General features: G+C 36.2%; 3 protein-coding genes across 9 annotated transcripts; 1 reads left to right on the top strand and 2 right to left on the bottom strand.

Annotated features, from left to right (window-relative positions):
* DPMS3 (dolichol-phosphate mannosyltransferase-like protein) lies at positions 1–4,912 on the bottom strand. 3 transcript variants are annotated; one of them, XM_059584024.2, is made up of 5 exons: positions 4,605–4,912; positions 2,524–2,601; positions 1,161–1,284; positions 957–1,064; positions 1–206 (listed from the first exon to the last, which is right to left on the bottom strand). In XM_059584024.2, the coding sequence occupies exons 2-5, from the start codon at positions 2,559–2,561 to the stop codon at positions 147–149; spliced, it is 330 nt and encodes a 109-aa protein (XP_059440007.2). In that variant the 5' UTR covers positions 2,562–2,601; positions 4,605–4,912; the 3' UTR covers positions 1–146. The 3 variants fall into 3 exon arrangements, with proteins under 3 accessions (XP_059440007.2, XP_059440005.2, XP_059440006.2); XM_059584022.2 differs by lacking the exon at positions 2,524–2,601 and adding an exon at positions 2,193–2,341; XM_059584023.2 differs by lacking the exon at positions 2,524–2,601 and having other exon boundaries at positions 4,605–4,911.
* Positions 4,913–6,829: 1,917 nt separating this feature from the next.
* Positions 6,830–12,114, top strand: LOC132170960 (zinc ion binding protein). Of its 5 annotated transcripts, none has more exons than XM_059582127.2 (11): positions 6,830–7,053; positions 8,162–8,233; positions 9,156–9,226; positions 9,829–9,940; positions 10,020–10,094; positions 10,217–10,358; positions 10,447–10,504; positions 10,587–10,658; positions 11,258–11,384; positions 11,474–11,597; positions 11,753–11,844. In XM_059582127.2, the coding sequence occupies exons 1-10, from the start codon at positions 7,051–7,053 to the stop codon at positions 11,582–11,584; spliced, it is 843 nt and encodes a 280-aa protein (XP_059438110.2). In that variant the 5' UTR covers positions 6,830–7,050; the 3' UTR covers positions 11,585–11,597; positions 11,753–11,844. The 5 variants fall into 5 exon arrangements, with proteins under 5 accessions (XP_059438110.2, XP_059438106.2, XP_059438109.2 ...); XM_059582123.2 differs by having other exon boundaries at positions 6,833–7,053; positions 11,258–11,388; positions 11,753–12,114; XM_059582126.2 differs by having other exon boundaries at positions 6,834–7,053; positions 9,862–9,940; positions 10,244–10,358; positions 11,258–11,388; positions 11,753–12,114.
* Positions 12,115–14,890: 2,776 nt separating this feature from the next.
* LOC132171958 (putative xyloglucan endotransglucosylase/hydrolase protein 7) lies at positions 14,891–16,506 on the bottom strand. Its single transcript, XM_059583378.2, has 4 exons — positions 16,258–16,506; positions 16,008–16,108; positions 15,714–15,910; positions 14,891–15,571 (listed from the first exon to the last, which is right to left on the bottom strand). The coding sequence occupies exons 1-4, from the start codon at positions 16,442–16,444 to the stop codon at positions 15,181–15,183; spliced, it is 876 nt and encodes a 291-aa protein (XP_059439361.2). The 5' UTR covers positions 16,445–16,506; the 3' UTR covers positions 14,891–15,180.
* Positions 16,507–17,356: the final 850 nt, after the last annotated feature.

Raw genomic sequence — 17,356 nt, 5'->3', positions numbered from 1 at the left:
AAAACAAAAGGAATTTGTTGACATATAAGGCCTAAGAGGTAAGTTGGTAAACAATTAGTAAAAATCCACAAATATGTCACTGCAAAATCTTTGTCTGAAAATGGCAATTCCCCACTCCACAGGAACAAAGTGATTTTTTCCTCAAATCATTCAGAACCCACGTCAACCCCTCTTTGCTTCAAGTAATCCTTGGCCTCAATGACGTCCTACAAAAGAAACATGACAATTACGACTCTGCAAAGCATGACAAGAAGTATGATCTTCATTTAAGGATATAAAAAATAAACATATGATGGTTAATCATAATGGAGATAATAATAGGGGGAAACTTCAATTACTCCCATGGTTGTCACCCATCTTGCAATGTCCTCCCTAATGTTTAAAACCTTTCAATTTAGTATATCTAACCTTTAATTTTTTTTTAAAAAAAATTTCAATGTCCTCCCATCCTAACAATTTTCAAAATACCTTTTTTTTTTTGTTTTTTTTTTTTTTTTTTTAAGAAAAAATATTTATTTTTATTTTTTGCAAAGATTGAGGCATGGGTATATTTTCAAATACCGTTAAATTTGGACCAACGCCTAAATCTTTGCAAATTTTTTTTTTTTCCTAAAACAAATGAGGGTATTTTGGAAAAAGTTAACGGACAAGTTAACGAAAATGTGAGATTGCAAACAATCGTAAGATTGATACACTAAATTGAGAGAAATTGATCTCTTTTTTTTTTTTTTTTGATAAGAAAAAGAAAGTAAAAAATATTTCTTAAGAGAAATTGATCTTTAGGAGGAAGATTGCAAAAGTGATGATAATTCAGGGAGTTAAGTGAAATGTTCCTTAAAAGTTAAAAAGAACAAGGGTATTCACCGAAATCAGACACAGATAGATAGAGACACCTACCAAAATGCACCATACATGATATGGCAATGTTAAGTCACCGAGAAAAAAAGGAAAAATACCTGCTGCAAAAGCAATGCTTCTTGAGGACAAGTTGGAAACCGCATCAGACCAACTCCAACCATTAATAGGCCATAGCATCCAAGACACATGATAAAATAGATAGGTAGCTGGGAAGAAGATGGAAACAGGGCACTTTGAGCATTGTCTACATTGGAGAAATAATATTAAACAGATTAATAGACAAACTTCTGAAATTAACTCACTAACAAAGTATGGCTACTTGGAACCATAGATGTCTTCAAGAGGCCAAACCATAAGGCAGAGATGCCAACCAGCAATGTCATAATCTTCACAATGTGCTTCATTGATCTATGATAAAGCTGAGGCCTGAAAACAACACAAAATACTATCAGAGCAAAAACATATAGTTGTGGCAACAGCTCTGATGGTTAAGAGCAGATATTGCTTGACAAGAAATACCTAAGACAAGTATTCAACAGCTACTACCATTCCTTTTTTCTCATTTTTTTTTATCCCTTGAGGAACTTATATATGTTTGTTAAAGAACTTTAATATCCACACACCACCATTCTTGATTAAAACACGTGTATGCTCCAGATTTTAGAATAAACCTATCTGCATAGTTAATCTTGCACTAAACTATAGCTTACATGTATAGTAAAGCATGCACTGATGCATGACCTGAAAATATTTTTTAAGCAAAAGAAAACTGAATTTTTTTATTAAAAAAACCGGGGTATCCGGAAAAATTCTATCACATGCTGCCATCAGAAGGGATGGATCATAGAAATTATTTCATTGTCCCAGACAAACGTGAAAGTGATAATGGAACTCAAAGCCCTTGCGCAATGTCCCAACATCATCTGGCAGTTTCAAGTGGAATCACCCATTCCTCTAATCTAAGCCGCCCAATCAATGCAATTGGTAAATAAAGTATATAGCAATAACTCAAACACACAATACTATAACATTTTGCAAGTTCTTCCATCATGTTATGTTAAGCATGAAAAACATTCCTTCTTTTCTCTTTTTTTTTTTTTTTTTTTTTTTTTTTTGTGTTTTTTTTTTTAATTCTCTTGTGGAACTTATATATGTTTGTTAAAAAATCCAGACAGCACCATTCTTTACTAAAACACACGTATGCTCCATATTTTAGAATAACCTATCTGCATAGTTAAACTTGCCGTAAACTATAGCTTACATGTATAGTAAAGCATGCATGGATGCATGACCTGAAAATATTTATTAAGCAACAGAACACTAAAAAAGTCTACCACATGCTGCCATCAGTAGGGATGGATCATAGAAATTATTTCATTGTCCCAGACTAACGTGAGAGTGATAAAGGAACTCAAAGCCCTTGCGCAATGTCCCAACATCATCTGGCAGTTTCAAGTGGAATCACCCATTCCTTCAATCTAAGCTGCTTAATCAATGCAATTGGTAAATAAAGTACATAGCAATAACTCAAACACAGCACCATACCAGTTTGCAAGTTCTTCCATCATGAATTTTCAACATGTTAAGTTAAGCACGGAAAACATTCGAGTGATGCAAGTGAAAGTGACGATTACGTAAAATGAAATTCAAGAAATTCGTAAGAACCTGAAGGACCCAGAGATAGAAGATGATGTTCTGGTCATACAGAGGTCATCAAATTTTGAGAATGACCTATTTAAAACCCTATTCCATAAAAACAAAAATGGGGTTTGTCAAAATTAGAAAACCAATTCAATCAGATTGTTTTTTTCTGCATTCAACAGAGAAAAAACATTTTCTTCTGTTCTTCTGGCCACGAAAGAAACACCTTACTCACCAGCTTAGTTCCTTATTTGGGAAAATGAAATATGAACAGAAACAAACTCACTTATGTGGAACCAAATAACTGAGCTTGTAGACTAATTCTTCTATCCTTTTACTTCCCTATTTTTTTTCTCAGCAACCAAATAGAGGCTACTCGAAGCAGACAAATCAAACCTACTCTAAGAAAACCATACAAAGAAACATCAACAAACTCATAAGACACAACAATGATGGCTCTGCAGATTGTCAAACTCCAGAGATCTTAAAACAGGTCAAATCCAAAAATTAAACACAAATCCCTTGGATTTGCAGAAAACCAGTTTTTTTCCTCAAATTTTCAAAACCAACAGTTTTCTCACCAACCAAATACAGAGATAGATAGATACATAGAGAGAAAATTGAAACGCAATCATGGGAACATAATGAAAGAGAAAAGTGTTGTGACCTTATAGCACTGCCAACAAAATGAAACTTCATTAGTGTTTCTTGGGTTTATATGCATTGCAGGGAGGAAACCTAGCGAAAACCCTCTTCCATGAAAACAAATCAAAGGGGGGAGAGGTTTCAAAAGGCTGATTTTTTTTTTTTTTTTTTTGCAGGGGGAGGGGGTTAGTCGATTTTGACACAATCGTTAAGAGTAATGCTACTCTTCACACCGGTGATGTTGGCCAAGCCACATCACCCACACTATTTAAAAAAAAAAAAAAAAATTGTAACCCCGTGCATTTTTGAAAACAACACCTGCGTCAAAATCGACTACGCCAAAAAAAAAAAAACTTCAGCTTTCTGAAACCACTCCCCCTATTTTTCCCCCAAAATCCCCCCGCCCATCGTCAGCTCCACCACCGCTGACCTTCCCCACTGTGAGATGACCAGCTCCACCACTGCTGGGAAGGCTGCTGCTTGTTCCGCAAGCCTCATCGACAGTGGGAACCCCTTCACAACGTACTTTACACGCGCTACCGCTTCCAATGCGAATGTATCAGCTCGGCATCGTCGGCAGCGGAAAGGACAAGGCCGGCATGCAGATGGCCAGGGCTTCACCTTGAGTGTCTCAGAGTAGCTGCACTGGAACTCGAAGGGCGAGCCAGAGAGGAGGTGTTCATTTTTTGGATTGTTACAAATCTCAAATTTGGATTTTTCACACTACTTTAAGTCCATTTCTATACTTTTGATTTGTTCAAATGATTCTTTAAACAATTATTTTGTAACAAATACATCTTAATAATCTTGTATTTGACATTTTCTTCTTTGTGAATGCACATTCTTAAGAATGTAAGAATGAATTATATAGACTGTGAATGGTATTTCTATATTATATGGCTGCAACCAAATGGAATTGTTGGACATGCAGGTAAAGTTCTAGATACATTTTCTGCTGAACTAGTGGGGTACATTCCTGAAATCATATATGCCATCTATGCGTTAGAAACTTGCTCTTTCATGTCATAGTCTGTTTAATTTAATCTAAGATGAGAGACTTGTTTATTTTTAGTTTACAATAATTTAACTCAGAATATGCGAAACACTAATTACTGCTTAAGTTGGGAATGAGAGCACAGGGATATGGGCATACTATCTAAATTATTTGTAAATATGAATTTATAAATTAGTGACGATAAATTCTACAAAACAAAGACGGCATATCTGGCATAACCTCAATTCATCAAGTCGGCCTCTAATGTAAACAGCCTTATAAAAACTGAAATACAAAATACAAAACTGAAATGTCAACAACAAATCAAAATCCACTTCAAACAAATCAAATTACAAGCAGATCCACAGAAAAGTCAACATCAAGCCAAGCGTGCCAAACATACAAGCAGATCCACAGAACAAACTCTGAAAATATTAAAAAGAAGAAACTAGCAGAGGAAGATTACCTGAGATCAACGACAACACAAGCCCGGGTCTGAGAGAGAGAGAGAGAGAGAGAGAGCTATAGGAATCGAGGGTAACTTGTAGCTCGAGAGCTCAGAGTCGGGGCTTGGGCGGAACGAGCGTGGCCTCGCCGTGGTTGTGGTGGAGGCTCGTCGCACGGAGGAGCTAAACGAGCACGAGCGGCGGCCAATCGAGTCAGCTTTCCGACGGTAGTGGAATTTTGGGGGGAAAATTGAGGGAGGGTTTGAAGAATGAAGTTTGGGGGTGTTGGTTTTGACGAAGACGCCTCTTCGTCGATTTTTAATTTTTAATTTTTTTAAAAAAATATAGATGTCATCTTTTTTCCTCATATTATTTTACGATCTTATATGAGCCCTTCGTAAATCTATGCTAGACTAAATTTAATGATTAATTTATTAAATTTATAAGAGAATATGTGATAAAATGAGCAAAATATTAATACTAATCAAAATGAAAAGTGGCCATGCCACATCACGATGATGCTAGATAGGAGTGGGTAAATTAAGTGATTAACTATTTTTTCTTTTTTGAGAAAAATCGATCAAAGCTTTATTACTAGGACTCAGGAAAACCATACAGTCAGAGTGGACAAAACACTCTTAAGAAAGAAGAGCCCGAAGCTCTAAGGTTATAATGTCAGAAATACAAGTTGGAATTTCCTCAATCCAATTCTGCTCAATCAAGGATGACGTTGCTTCTTTTGTTAATCCATGAGCAGCTTGGTTGGCATCTCTCTTCAAATGACAAATCTGCCAATTTCTAAGAGAATTCAAAACTAACTTGATGCCCTCCAGAATCTGTCCAAAAGGCCTCCAGCTAGCCTCTAAATCCCCAATAGCTTTACTACATTTAAGGAATCCTCTTCAAGAATAATATCATGGAAGCCCATCTCACAGCAAAATTCTGCAGCCCAAAGAGCCCCCCAAGCTTCGCCAGTAGTAGGTTCTTGGAGCAACTGGACCGGTTCATATTGTGCTGCATTAACCATTCCATCGTGGTCCCTCGCAATGACGCCATCCTCCATCCTTTTATGCTTAGAATCAAAGGAGACATCTCAATTAGCTTTGAACTTTCCTTCAGGAGGTGGTACCCATTGCTCTCTGTTTTCGCAAGCCCCATTCGGATGACTCCCTTGCTGGCCCAATGAGTCCTTGAATTGAAGTAGGAGATTCTCACATTCTTGGACCAACTTTGTTGGATGCAAAAAATCGTCACCATGGACCACAGAGTTTCTTCTAGCCCATATCTTTTTTGACAAATAGTTAAGTGATTAACTATTTATTGCCTACTGATTGCTTACTAACCGCACACTGAACTGTAACCGAACGACAATCGACTTTCGACGGCCAATAGGTGGAATAAAAATATTGTTTCGACATTAATTCGGTTCAATAGGTGGTATATATATATATTGTCGATTAATTGACAACTAATTGATTTAACCGATTTTTCAAAATGAATTTTGAATTTTATCTAGTAATTTTCCTTATTCTGTTTATCTGAATAATGTTATGAATTATTTTTTTATCCTCCTAAAATTGATGTGGTTTTTAAAATTACCATTAAATTTTATATGAATTATACTTGAATTTTGATCAAATGATGATTTTGAAAGTCATATCAACTTTAGAAAGATAAAAATATGGTTCCTAACATTGCTCTTGTTTATGCAATTAATTTGTTGTTGTCATTTTGGTCATTGTTCCATAAATTTACATTTAAAAAAAAAATTATAAAACATATTATTTATTGATTTTGTAATTACAAGGAAATTGATAAATCTTAACATAAAATCTTATAACCAACAATTAATAGACCATTTATTAACCGATTAACCGAAAAAGTCGAAATTTTTGTATGAAGTCGGTTGATTAATCAACTTTTACGAATAGTAGGCAAAAATGCTCCAGCGACACTGACCTAATCGATACTCATCCTTAGTGGGATCGGGATCCCCAACAATAGCTGGGAATTGCCCAATAAAAATGGCTGAAATCCTAGCCATTAAATTTCATCCAAAGGTCTATATGCTGTTACATGTTCTACTAATTAAAAAATAATAAAATATTATTTAATTTTTTTAAAATATATATATATTTAATTTAAATAATATTTTATTATTTTTTAAATAGTAGAATAGGTCGCAGCGTATAAACCCTTGTATGAGATTAAGGGCCAGGATTTCAGTAACTTTTTATGAGCAACTGATCCCGATCCCCCAAGCGGGCTAGCCCAGCATCTTACTCAATAGTCACAGTAAAACCACATACCAATTTTATTTATTTATTTATTTTTTTCTAAACAAAACCACATACCAATTTGAAGTGACGGAGAGTTGGACGGGGAAGGCGACATATACGTTACGGTGACGCTTACAACGACAATCGGGAACAGCAGTTATTTTTGGTGTTTTTCTTGACAAATCAAATGGTACGCCTTCTCCATCGCTGCGATATCCAGCTCTAGGTTTTGTGTTTTCTATCAATTGGTACCTTGGTCGGTTCTAGTGCTATTTATTGGTTAGTAGATTATGGCTGTTTACGAGAATGAAAGCAAGTGCACCAACTGTTTGATTAAATTTCTAAACGAAACTTTTGAAAGCGAAATCAGGAACACCTTGTTTCTAAATACCAACCACTTTGCAATTGCCTTAAGCTGAATTTTGTCGCCGCCATTGACATTACACCTACGAAGATTGGTTTGCTCACCAATCCAACCACACTCACAGCCGGTGCCACTTTCGCAACCACTGCTAAGTTCTATGATTATCACGATTCACACTGCTAATGCCTCTAAACTGGCATTTCACCACCAGTGCCACTCTCCGTCGCTTCCGATATTATTAACACCATAACCAGCAAGGACCCATTGTTACATTACCTTAACCGCTATTGCATCCACCGTATCCACTTTCCCACCATCAAAATTATTGCCTCTGCTGCATTCACTACTATGGTTTGCACTGGCAGGTCATTGTTATTAGTAGATCCGCCAACATCATCCCTGCAATCATTTTTTGATACCATTTAGCTACTGCTGCCACCATTGCCATCATCTTCACTGCAATCGTTGCCACCCATCCCCGTCTATTGTCTCAATGCTACTGTGAATTATGGTATCAGGGGCTCCACCCTTTCTATTTTATTACAATCATTCTCATTTTATAACCACTCTACCTCTAGCATACAATTTTTTTTTTTTTTGGAAGTTACGAAATTCATGCATGAAATTCCAAATAGTATGAGAACGAGAAAATTTACACAATTGACATCTCAAATGATGCCTACTAAGTCCTAAGACTACACAGTTCTTGAGATTTCGGATTTCAAGGAAAAGGAAAAGCCCGAATTGACTTGAAGGTGAAAGACTGATGGCTTTTTGTGTCTTAAGAAATCGGCTGACACAGACTTTTTGAAAGTGCTACTTGGAAGATAGAAAGTAGGGGGCATTATTATCACATGCACAAGACACGCATTTTTTAAGGGTTTGTACTCTCTCTTCTTTTTTTTTTTTGTTAAAAATATTTAAATATTTACAGGAACAAACTGAACAGACTAGATGCAGAGAGCTGGCGAAATCGTCTACATTTTACCGCACAGTGTACTCTGAGGTGACTTCATCATAGGCCATTACTACTGCCATTCATTCTTTTGTGCATTCAGTTTTATTTACTATTCAAGACTGAAGCATCATGTTCTGGTATAACAGTACTTCCATCTAGTCTAGCATTATGAAATTATGCCCATTGTCTTCCTGTGCCTATTTTTTTTACTTTGGGTACCATGTTTCCATGATCATAGGATGTACTAATATTAATCATCTAGTCGAGGTATATGTTGAAAAGTAAAAAAAGGAAATTATGACGTAATTGTCGTTTCATCCTAAGATCCTCCATCCTTGGTTAAAATGAATTTCTTTTATGGATTCTATTATGTTATATTTTATTGTTTTGATTCAATACCATCCCTTAAGTCTATTACGAAATATAGGGGTTCATCTTGATGAACGTTCTTCACAATCCAAGAAGAAATTAAGTCTCTGAAAACTCCCACTAATCATATATGAATGTTAAAAGAGTAATTATAAGATGAACCGAAAGTTTAGATTCCCAAAAGGAATGATCTGCCTTTTTGGTCTAGAGCTGTGTTGGTTTATGGGGAATAGGACAGCCATATGCGTTAGTTCGCCTTTAATATTCTGTTTCATCAATAGCCATTTTCCTACATAAGATATTTCTTTTGTTTTATTTCCCTTTACTACTAACAAAGCCCAGGACTGATCAGAACCCGAATCTTCTTTTGAAATGGAGCATTCCAAATGTTTAGTAATGAACATTTGTATTTTTCTTATTCCATACCAGCATCAATTAATAAAACAACGTTCAATTATAAACTTGTACTCTCCATAATATGCAGTAGAAATCTGGAACCTTGAGTACTTCATGAACAATCATGGTAGAGTGCATTGAGTTTATTATTTTGAGTAAAGACATATATCTTTTAGGATCTTTGTTCTGATTATTGCATATACAGATAGAAGAGGTTGGATGGGAGCATCTGGTGAGATTGGGCGAAGATCTGACATTTCTTAGCTTTCGAATCTTGTAAGAGAAGATGTTCTTGCTTGCATTATTCATCCAATTAAAATTATTTTCCCTTTGGAAAAAATGGTCAAGGTTTTCTTTTGCCTTCCCTTTTACATTAACAGGCTTATATCCACCCCCTCTGCGCCCCTCCAAATTCGTATGTACTTGGTGTTTACAGCAGCAAAATGAGGGGGGGGGGGGGGGGGGGGGGTGATGACCTTTTTTTATTTACTTTAATTTTTTGGGGGTTTTTTTTTTTTTTTTCTTTGAGAATATAATTGGGTTTTCATATGGCTTCTGATGGAAAAATGAACAGGAATGATCTATTTGAAATAGGACAAAACCTATGGAGTAAATTACAAAAATTTAAAAACTTAAAGAGCTATTTGATACTAACCTAAAACTCAAGATAGCAACTTGTTATTTCCCTAATCTTTGGTTTATTATGGCTGTGAAGTTTATTGAGGGGTTCCTCTGATGTTGCTTGAATAGCCTGCTATCTTGTCTAGTCGTGAATGTATATGGTTTTTTTTTTTAGATGTGTTGTGAATGTCTATGTTTGTTATTACATGTCATGGTTTCTCAATTTCTTCACTTGTTCATATTTCTTATTCATGTAGTGGACTGAGCCTTTTTCTACATTTAATCGGCAGAGATGAGAAGGGCAGAATGCACTTTATGGAAATTCAATTGGATATAGCCTATCCCAAAAGTCCACCTTCTGTATCAGCGGTTGGTCTTCTTTAATCTCTTTGGTAATTGAAGTTTTTGCATTATAGGCTTAAATTATTCTTTGAGCTTCCTCCCTCAGGATGTACCATATATTTTTGACTTACAATGGTCAAAAAACTCAAGATTAAAGGATGTGGTGCAGCAGTTTGGAGAGGTATTTGTTGCAGGCTTTTTTAAGAAGTCACAAACTTTTCATTATTTGCTTGTAGTTACTGCTGTAGGACACGGTATATCTCTTTCTTTTGATCTTCTCACGAGTTCTTACATTCACTAAAGGATGCAACTACAATACTTTGTGCACAGCATCTGAAGGAGCTTCAGGAATTTTGGTCTATTTTGGATGATATTGATAGATCACTTTGGGTTGTTGACCCAAAAAATCCTTCTCGTTCAATGTCCGAGCGGCAAATCAATATAGGTGAGCCATTGGTTGATCATGCATGTGTTGACAAAGCATTTATCTTTTCTGTTTGTTGGTATTAAACTTAATAGTATATGTTTTTCAGGAAACGATTGCTTCATTGTGTTGTCTATAAATGCCAACAATCCTAGATCCTTACCAGAGTGAGATGTTATCCAATATTATATACCGGCAGTGCTGCTGCTAGTTTTATCTTTTCATTCAGCATTGAATAAGTTGTGTCAGGTGTCGTTTTATGGGTTCAGGTTCATTTGTGGATTCATTGAGAAAGATATGGCAGAGAAATAGCAGAAAATGGTAAACTCTCGATTTCTTCTATGGATCTTAATCAGCATTTTAAATCTGATATTTGTCATATAAAGGTAGCAAAACATTCAACATTCATGTAGTTATGAAAGGAATGGCATTTTTGGATGTGCAGGCTTGCTCACTTAGAATCTATAATACTCCTTTGCTTTTATTAGCAACAATCTGTTATGGCTAAGTATCTGTAGGGTTTCCTATTGATATATCAGGCTCAGCTTCGAAGGTGAATGGTGGTATACCTGTTCCCCCTCCCTCCCCCCCTCTCTCTTCTCTCACCCACACACACAAAAGAAGAAAATGCAAAAGGACGTAGAATTGTGATAGGATCATATTAATGATGTAATATTTTGTTTTTTTTATTTTATTTTTATGTATTAGAAAATGAAAAAGAGTCAATTTTATCTTTCTATCTTGTTTTGCCATATTTTATCTTGCAGTAGTTAGCTGTTGCTTGTATCTTGCCAGCATGTATTGCGAAAGTTCTTTGAATTAGTAGATACTTTTCCTTAATTTTTCTGAAAACTGTTCTCTTGATCAACAAGCATTAACCAGTGACATTCTTTATTTGTGTACTTTGATCATCTGTATAGGGCAAAGGACAAACCATACTTGGAAAATCTTACATGTCTTCTGGAGACTCAACTGCCAAGGCCTACTGATGGACAGAAGAATAACCAGCAAGTTGAATGTGGAATTTGTTATGCACAATATCTTCCTGTTGGTATTGCTATATACATTTTCTTAGATGTTTTCTGTCTTACTAAGTATTTGTGCATACATCAATCACTTTTGCAATTTTATTGTAGATGATGAGCTGGGAACTAAGAGTGGAGGCGGAACTGACTATACTTGTGAGAATTCCACTTGCAGTAAGGCTTTCCATAGTGTTTGTCTTGGGGACTGGTTACGCTCAATAACCACAACAAGGCAGTACGTTGAGTTTTTAGTGCCCTTGTGTCTTTCGATTGGTTCGGCATTAATATAGCTTTAGCTTTCAGATACTAAAAGAGGTGTCCTTTTGTGTTGAGTTCTCCATTGTTCTCATTATTGATTGATTCGTGATTTCTGTGCATGCTTCACTACAGGTCATTCAACGTTCTTTTTGGGAATTGTCCATACTGTTCAGAGCCAGTTGCTGTGAAAATCAAAGCCGCTAAAATGTAAATTCTGTGTCTTCAACAAGGTTATCTTTCTTCTCCAAATGGTGTAGTACAATGACCAAGACCAGAAAGTTGCTCTTGTTGCTGGTATCTTTCAACAAGGTTAAATCTTTCTTCTCCCACTGCAGCAACAAAACACTTTTTCAATTTATTCATTAACAATGTCCAGTATATCAATGTTACATTATGGTTGCATCCGATGTAAGCTTAGTTCTTACCCACCTGTACTATAATTTTTCTTAAACTATGACCTGCTATGCAACAATGAAGTGGCTTTTTTCATTTCATTTTTTTTTTTTTTTCTGAGCAATACATGGGAAAGGGAAAACTAAGAGGAGGACTTTTTTACTTCTGATACGGATGGAAGAGATCACTAGGGATAAGGAGGAAATATTTCCAAACACATGGCCCATTTAGCTATTTGTTGTGCTATAAAATTAGCACATCTTGAAACTTTACTAGCGGGAGTAATGCTACACATACACTTTTACTTTTACACTTGGCTTTTAAAATGACAGTTAGATTTGGAATGAATCATTATTAGATTTTGATCCAATAGTAATTTTAAAAGCCATATCAGAAAGTGAGAATAGGAGTGTAGAAGTGAGAGTGTGTGTATCATTACTTTTATTTGCCGACCAACTCAAAAATAAGAGTAATATATGTCGCTATTGATTTGTTATGTTGTGACCTAATCTTACCCATCAGCCCATTCTCTTGATTATACTTTACAGTGGAATGGGACCTGCCTAAGAGACGTAGCTTCTCTTAACTCATGCTTTATGATAGTGACTTTGGGCTCCGGTGATCATTTCTTTGGCTTGCAAACATCTTTTTACTGAGAAGTAGAACCGCACACGTTTTAGGTTTTCCCTCCATTGAAATTGGCGGAGCCACTCCCAATCAATGTTACTTTTTAGTTGAGTATATTGCTGGCCATTTCTTTAAATGTTATCTGCTCACTTTTATCATCGTACATGTAGACTTAATTTACCATTTTTTGTGTTTGGCTCTGTATATCCATGCATGTGAGCAGCTTTATATTGAAATCATCAGATAGAGCCGATCACATTGTCCCACCAAATTTACATTGGCAGCATCAAATCATATGTCACAAGAAAGATTTTTACTTTTGGGTTAACTGAAATAAAATCATTGGAGATTTCACCGGATGGTCCCCTTGTTTTGACAGCTTACGGCAAACCACTTGGGGTGTTGAGGTCCCTCGGTTTAATGCCTTCCTATCAAGCCGGTTCAGATTGTGGTCCCTATATTCAGACCAGGTTATATGGCCCTGTCCGTACGTACATTTAGAATAGTAGAGAACTATTTTGTTATCGTGTTTTTTTTGGTCCATAAAAAATCATCTGAAATTTTCCTTTTATTTTATTTTTTTCTTGTAAACTTAGTCCCTATATTTTTCGAAGTGTATCATTTTCGTCTTTGCATATTTGTTATCTGAATGGATGGAAATTTTTTATTAGACAAATTTTACGTCCAAACTAGATAAGAATAATTTCTTCCAACTCAGTCTATTAAACTGACACGTATCTAAAAGTGCATGTAATTATGATATAAATTGTAAAAATGTACATGAAAATTACATGCATTTTGAACACATGTCAATTTAATAGATTGGGTTCTTGAAGCCAGCGAAGAACTCATCTCATTGTTGAGAGATCTCCATGATGTGAGTTTCTGTGAAAAAAATAAACGGTCAAGATTGTTTCCAATGAGAAAATAATTAGATTGAATCTCTTATTATCTTATAATTTTGACCGTCTGTTTTTCCAATAAAAAACTTTCAATAATTTTTTCACTGGCGTAGGCCTAGCTCGATCGACCACCGGCTTTTCCAGTTTTTTCTTTGGGTGGATTTCATACAAGCAATAAAACTTAAAAGAAGAAAAAGAAAAAGAAAATCCAATTATGATTAGAGAGACTTGTATCATTTTATGTAGAATTTAGTTCATAAAATCTTTTTTTTTCTGAGCATTATAAAATCCAATTGGTGTTGGATATGCTATGTATTGTGTTGAAAATGCGTAACAAGTACGATCTAATATAAATTCTATTGACCCCATTCACCAAGGCGATAAAGGGGGCCTGGTAGCCCTATATGGTGGTTCATATTCTTTTATGAATCCTCTTGACCAAAAGATGACAATGCATATCAATCCTCACACAGTCACACGTGCACTTAACCACCCCGACCGTGACAACCCTTGACCTGGGACCCTATCTCTATGCTTTATGCTAGCTATAGAGCCCACTTGAGAGGTATAGGTTATGTTTGGTTAATTTATTTGGGTAGGTATTTTGTGTTTTTTGGTTTGAAAATAGTGTTTTAATAAAAATTGTTTTCTTTAAGTGAATTGTGGCGTTAAAGTTCACATTTAAGAACATATTTCCTATATATGGAGTATGATTGAGAAAACCTAAACGTAAGTAGAGTGGACTCTTTACAAATAAAATTTTTTTTAAAAGAAGAGAATGGCTATGAGCCGTGAGGACACCTTCATTGGATGAGAAAAGTGGTCACACGGCCACCTCCTCCCATTAGGGTGGCCACACGGCCAATTTAATCCACTTTATTTTTTAGTTATTTTAAGCACAAAAAGGTAGGAAAAGAGTTTTATAAAAATTGCTATGTATTTTGAGAAGCGGAAAATTAAAACCGAATAAAAAAAACAATAATACATTAATATTAATTTTCAGGGACGACCATGGAAATCATATACCCACAATTCTTCAAATGATTAGGAAAAAGGAGAAAATAATAAAAAATAATAGGAATAAAAAGGTCAATTGTTAATTTTGTTTTTGGCCAAAATTGATAGGTCATGACTTTCTGCACAATTGGGTTATTACCTTTACCTTATTCTTTTTTTTTTTTTTTTCTTCAAATAAAGAAATTCGTTACCCTCTTCTTCTTTCTTTGGCTTGTAGCCACATAATGGAATAAATGGACCACCTAATACATAGACCGATCGATCGTCCTTTTTCTTTGGTTCATCAATTGAAAGTAAGCAGATTTTTCTTGTGTTTGAAAACATGTACATATAAAGAACAAGAACATCCTTTTCACAGTTTTGCATAAACTTTATTGGCACGTACTGTGCCTACAGAATACAGACACGTATAGCCCACAGGAAGGATTTGACTTTTTTCTCCCTCCCCCGGAGCTTAAACTTAAGCTTCATCGACATGATATACACACGAGAATAACATATATCCCCCGCCCTTAATTTATACCATCCAAATTTGAATGACTCTTATCACACAACTAGTGTACAAGGACATGTACGCACACGTAAGTCCATATCATATGATCTGATTGGTTGCTCTGCAATTTAGATTCCGGCAGCACACTCCGGTGGGGTCACCGGATTCCTCGATTTGTCGGTGCAGTAATCGTAGATCATGTGGTTTATACGAACCCATCTGTACTTTCTGGCTTCCAGAGCACTGAGTACTTGATAGGCGGTTCCCTCCCACCAGTTGCTGGGGTTGGAGGCGCAGTTCGCCGGTCCCGGCACCGGGCATCCCTCGATGTCAAAGTCCTTGTAATAAGCATAGAAAGGTGCCTTGCTCCAATCAATCTTCTCCAGCCCGCCTCTCGTAGCCCAGTTGTCGGCTTCCCATAATGTGGAATAGACCCCCATGGACTGAAACTTGGGGAATGGGATTCCTCTAGCTTCGTTGTTCTTGTACACCCTAATGGGCACATCATCCACAGAGAAGCTGCACCAAAAGTACACCGACAATATTAACACTGTTTTAAAGGCTGATTTTCACCGACAGATTAATTCAATTATTACATGACAAATAATATTGTAGCATGACATATATATGTCGGTCATGCTTACGAAAGTGTAAAACTTACACAATTTGACGGTGGTTCCATAGAATTGTGTATGTGTGGAAGTCAGCAGCAGGATCAAACCAAAGGTTGACTCTTTGCTCCCTATCACCCTTCCCATGAGCGTAGATATTGGTCTGGACTGTGTACGGTTGCCCTGTCCGATTCCCCAAGAACTCAAAGTCCAGCTCGTCACGAACAGAGTCGGTGTTTGAATTCATCTGCCACACAAATTAATCAGAGCAGACAAAATAAATACCAAGAGGGAGAATTTTTTTTTTTTTTTTAATAAATTCTAGTACTGTACATTTAACGTACATAAAAGGCAGTGACAGTTCCGGCGGAGTCTCCGGGAACCAGCTTAATCTTCATGCTGACACGCCCGAACAAATACTGCCTCTTGGAAGCAAACCCACATCCTGAAACGTAAAACAAACACAATTTTGTATTCAGATAATACTTTTTGTCATTTCTGAGTGCGTGATGATGATCATAGTCCAAATTAAGCCTTTTTATTTTTTAAAATACTATATACTAAAAACACATGTGACCCCACGAAAAGCTGTACCAGAATTTCGGTCAAGAACGAGTTGGATTGCCTTCCCGCCGTCGATCTGCCTGATATGGGAATCAGACCACGTGATTCGAAAGTCTTCCAGAAAAGTGGCGGGTCGGCCCGTGATGGGGAGAGCAAATGCAAGCACCAAAAGAGAAAGAGAAGCAATAGCGTTTGTCAAGGAAAGATATATGGCCATGGTTGCTTTAGACTTTAGAGAGAAAGATAAGAGGGAATATGATTTAGAAGAGGACTTGTGGGTAGCTTGTATATATAGTAGTGATATAGTAAGGGGAAGATAATCACGATAATTGATTAAGACTGCTGCATTAGATGGGAAGAAAGCAATATATTACAGCTTAGCTTTCCATACAGCTAATGGCAAGCCGTCATTAGGCCCTACCCAACTGTTTGTAGACTTGTAGTTTCTTTTGCGCCTCTTCTTTTATCATCTGCCTCATGATTTTCTTGTTCTCATTCTTCACTCTCTTCATTGTTAATATGCATTGAAAAAAAGTAATCTCCAATATCTAGCTTGCTATACTATTCTGTGGACGTCAAAAATTGCCTAACTCTTCCAAATTATTCCCATGACATTCTCGAAGGATTGGAAGAAGCTGGATTTGATTGTATTTTTGAGTGCACGCGTAGGATCATACCATATACTTTACTTGCACCTAACTCCAAGGCCCAGCTAGCCTGATAGCCCCTCTCTCTTTCTTATCTGGGTGGCAATTCAATCAGGTTTAATTTAGACTTATTAATTCTAATTTACTAATTTCAAATTCGCGAATCATATAAAAAATTATCATAATAAAATATTGTGTAAAATGAATTAGATCTTTTTAACCTTAATCTGCTAATTTTGTAATATGAATTTACAAACCGTCATGTTGAAAGATAAGGGCCGGCTAGCTAGCTAGGCTAACTATGTTTGATAGGCTCAATGAGTTGGTTGAGTTAACTAGGCCGTGTAGCCTGAAGTTAAAGCCATTCAATCAATTCGATATGGGGACAGCCAGGACAGGGTAGGTGGATTGAATCAAATGGCTACAAGCAGATACGTCCAATGTTAGACCCATTAGTGGGCCAGGTTTTACAGTCTGGGTTG

Source organism: Corylus avellana, chromosome 1, assembly GCF_965113065.1.
Source record: "Corylus avellana chromosome 1, dhCorAvel1.hap1.2, whole genome shotgun sequence".
NCBI lineage: Eukaryota > Viridiplantae > Streptophyta > Magnoliopsida > Fagales > Betulaceae > Corylus > Corylus avellana.
Note: the sequence above shows the minus strand (reverse complement) of the source record. Positions and strands in the feature narration are given on the sequence as shown.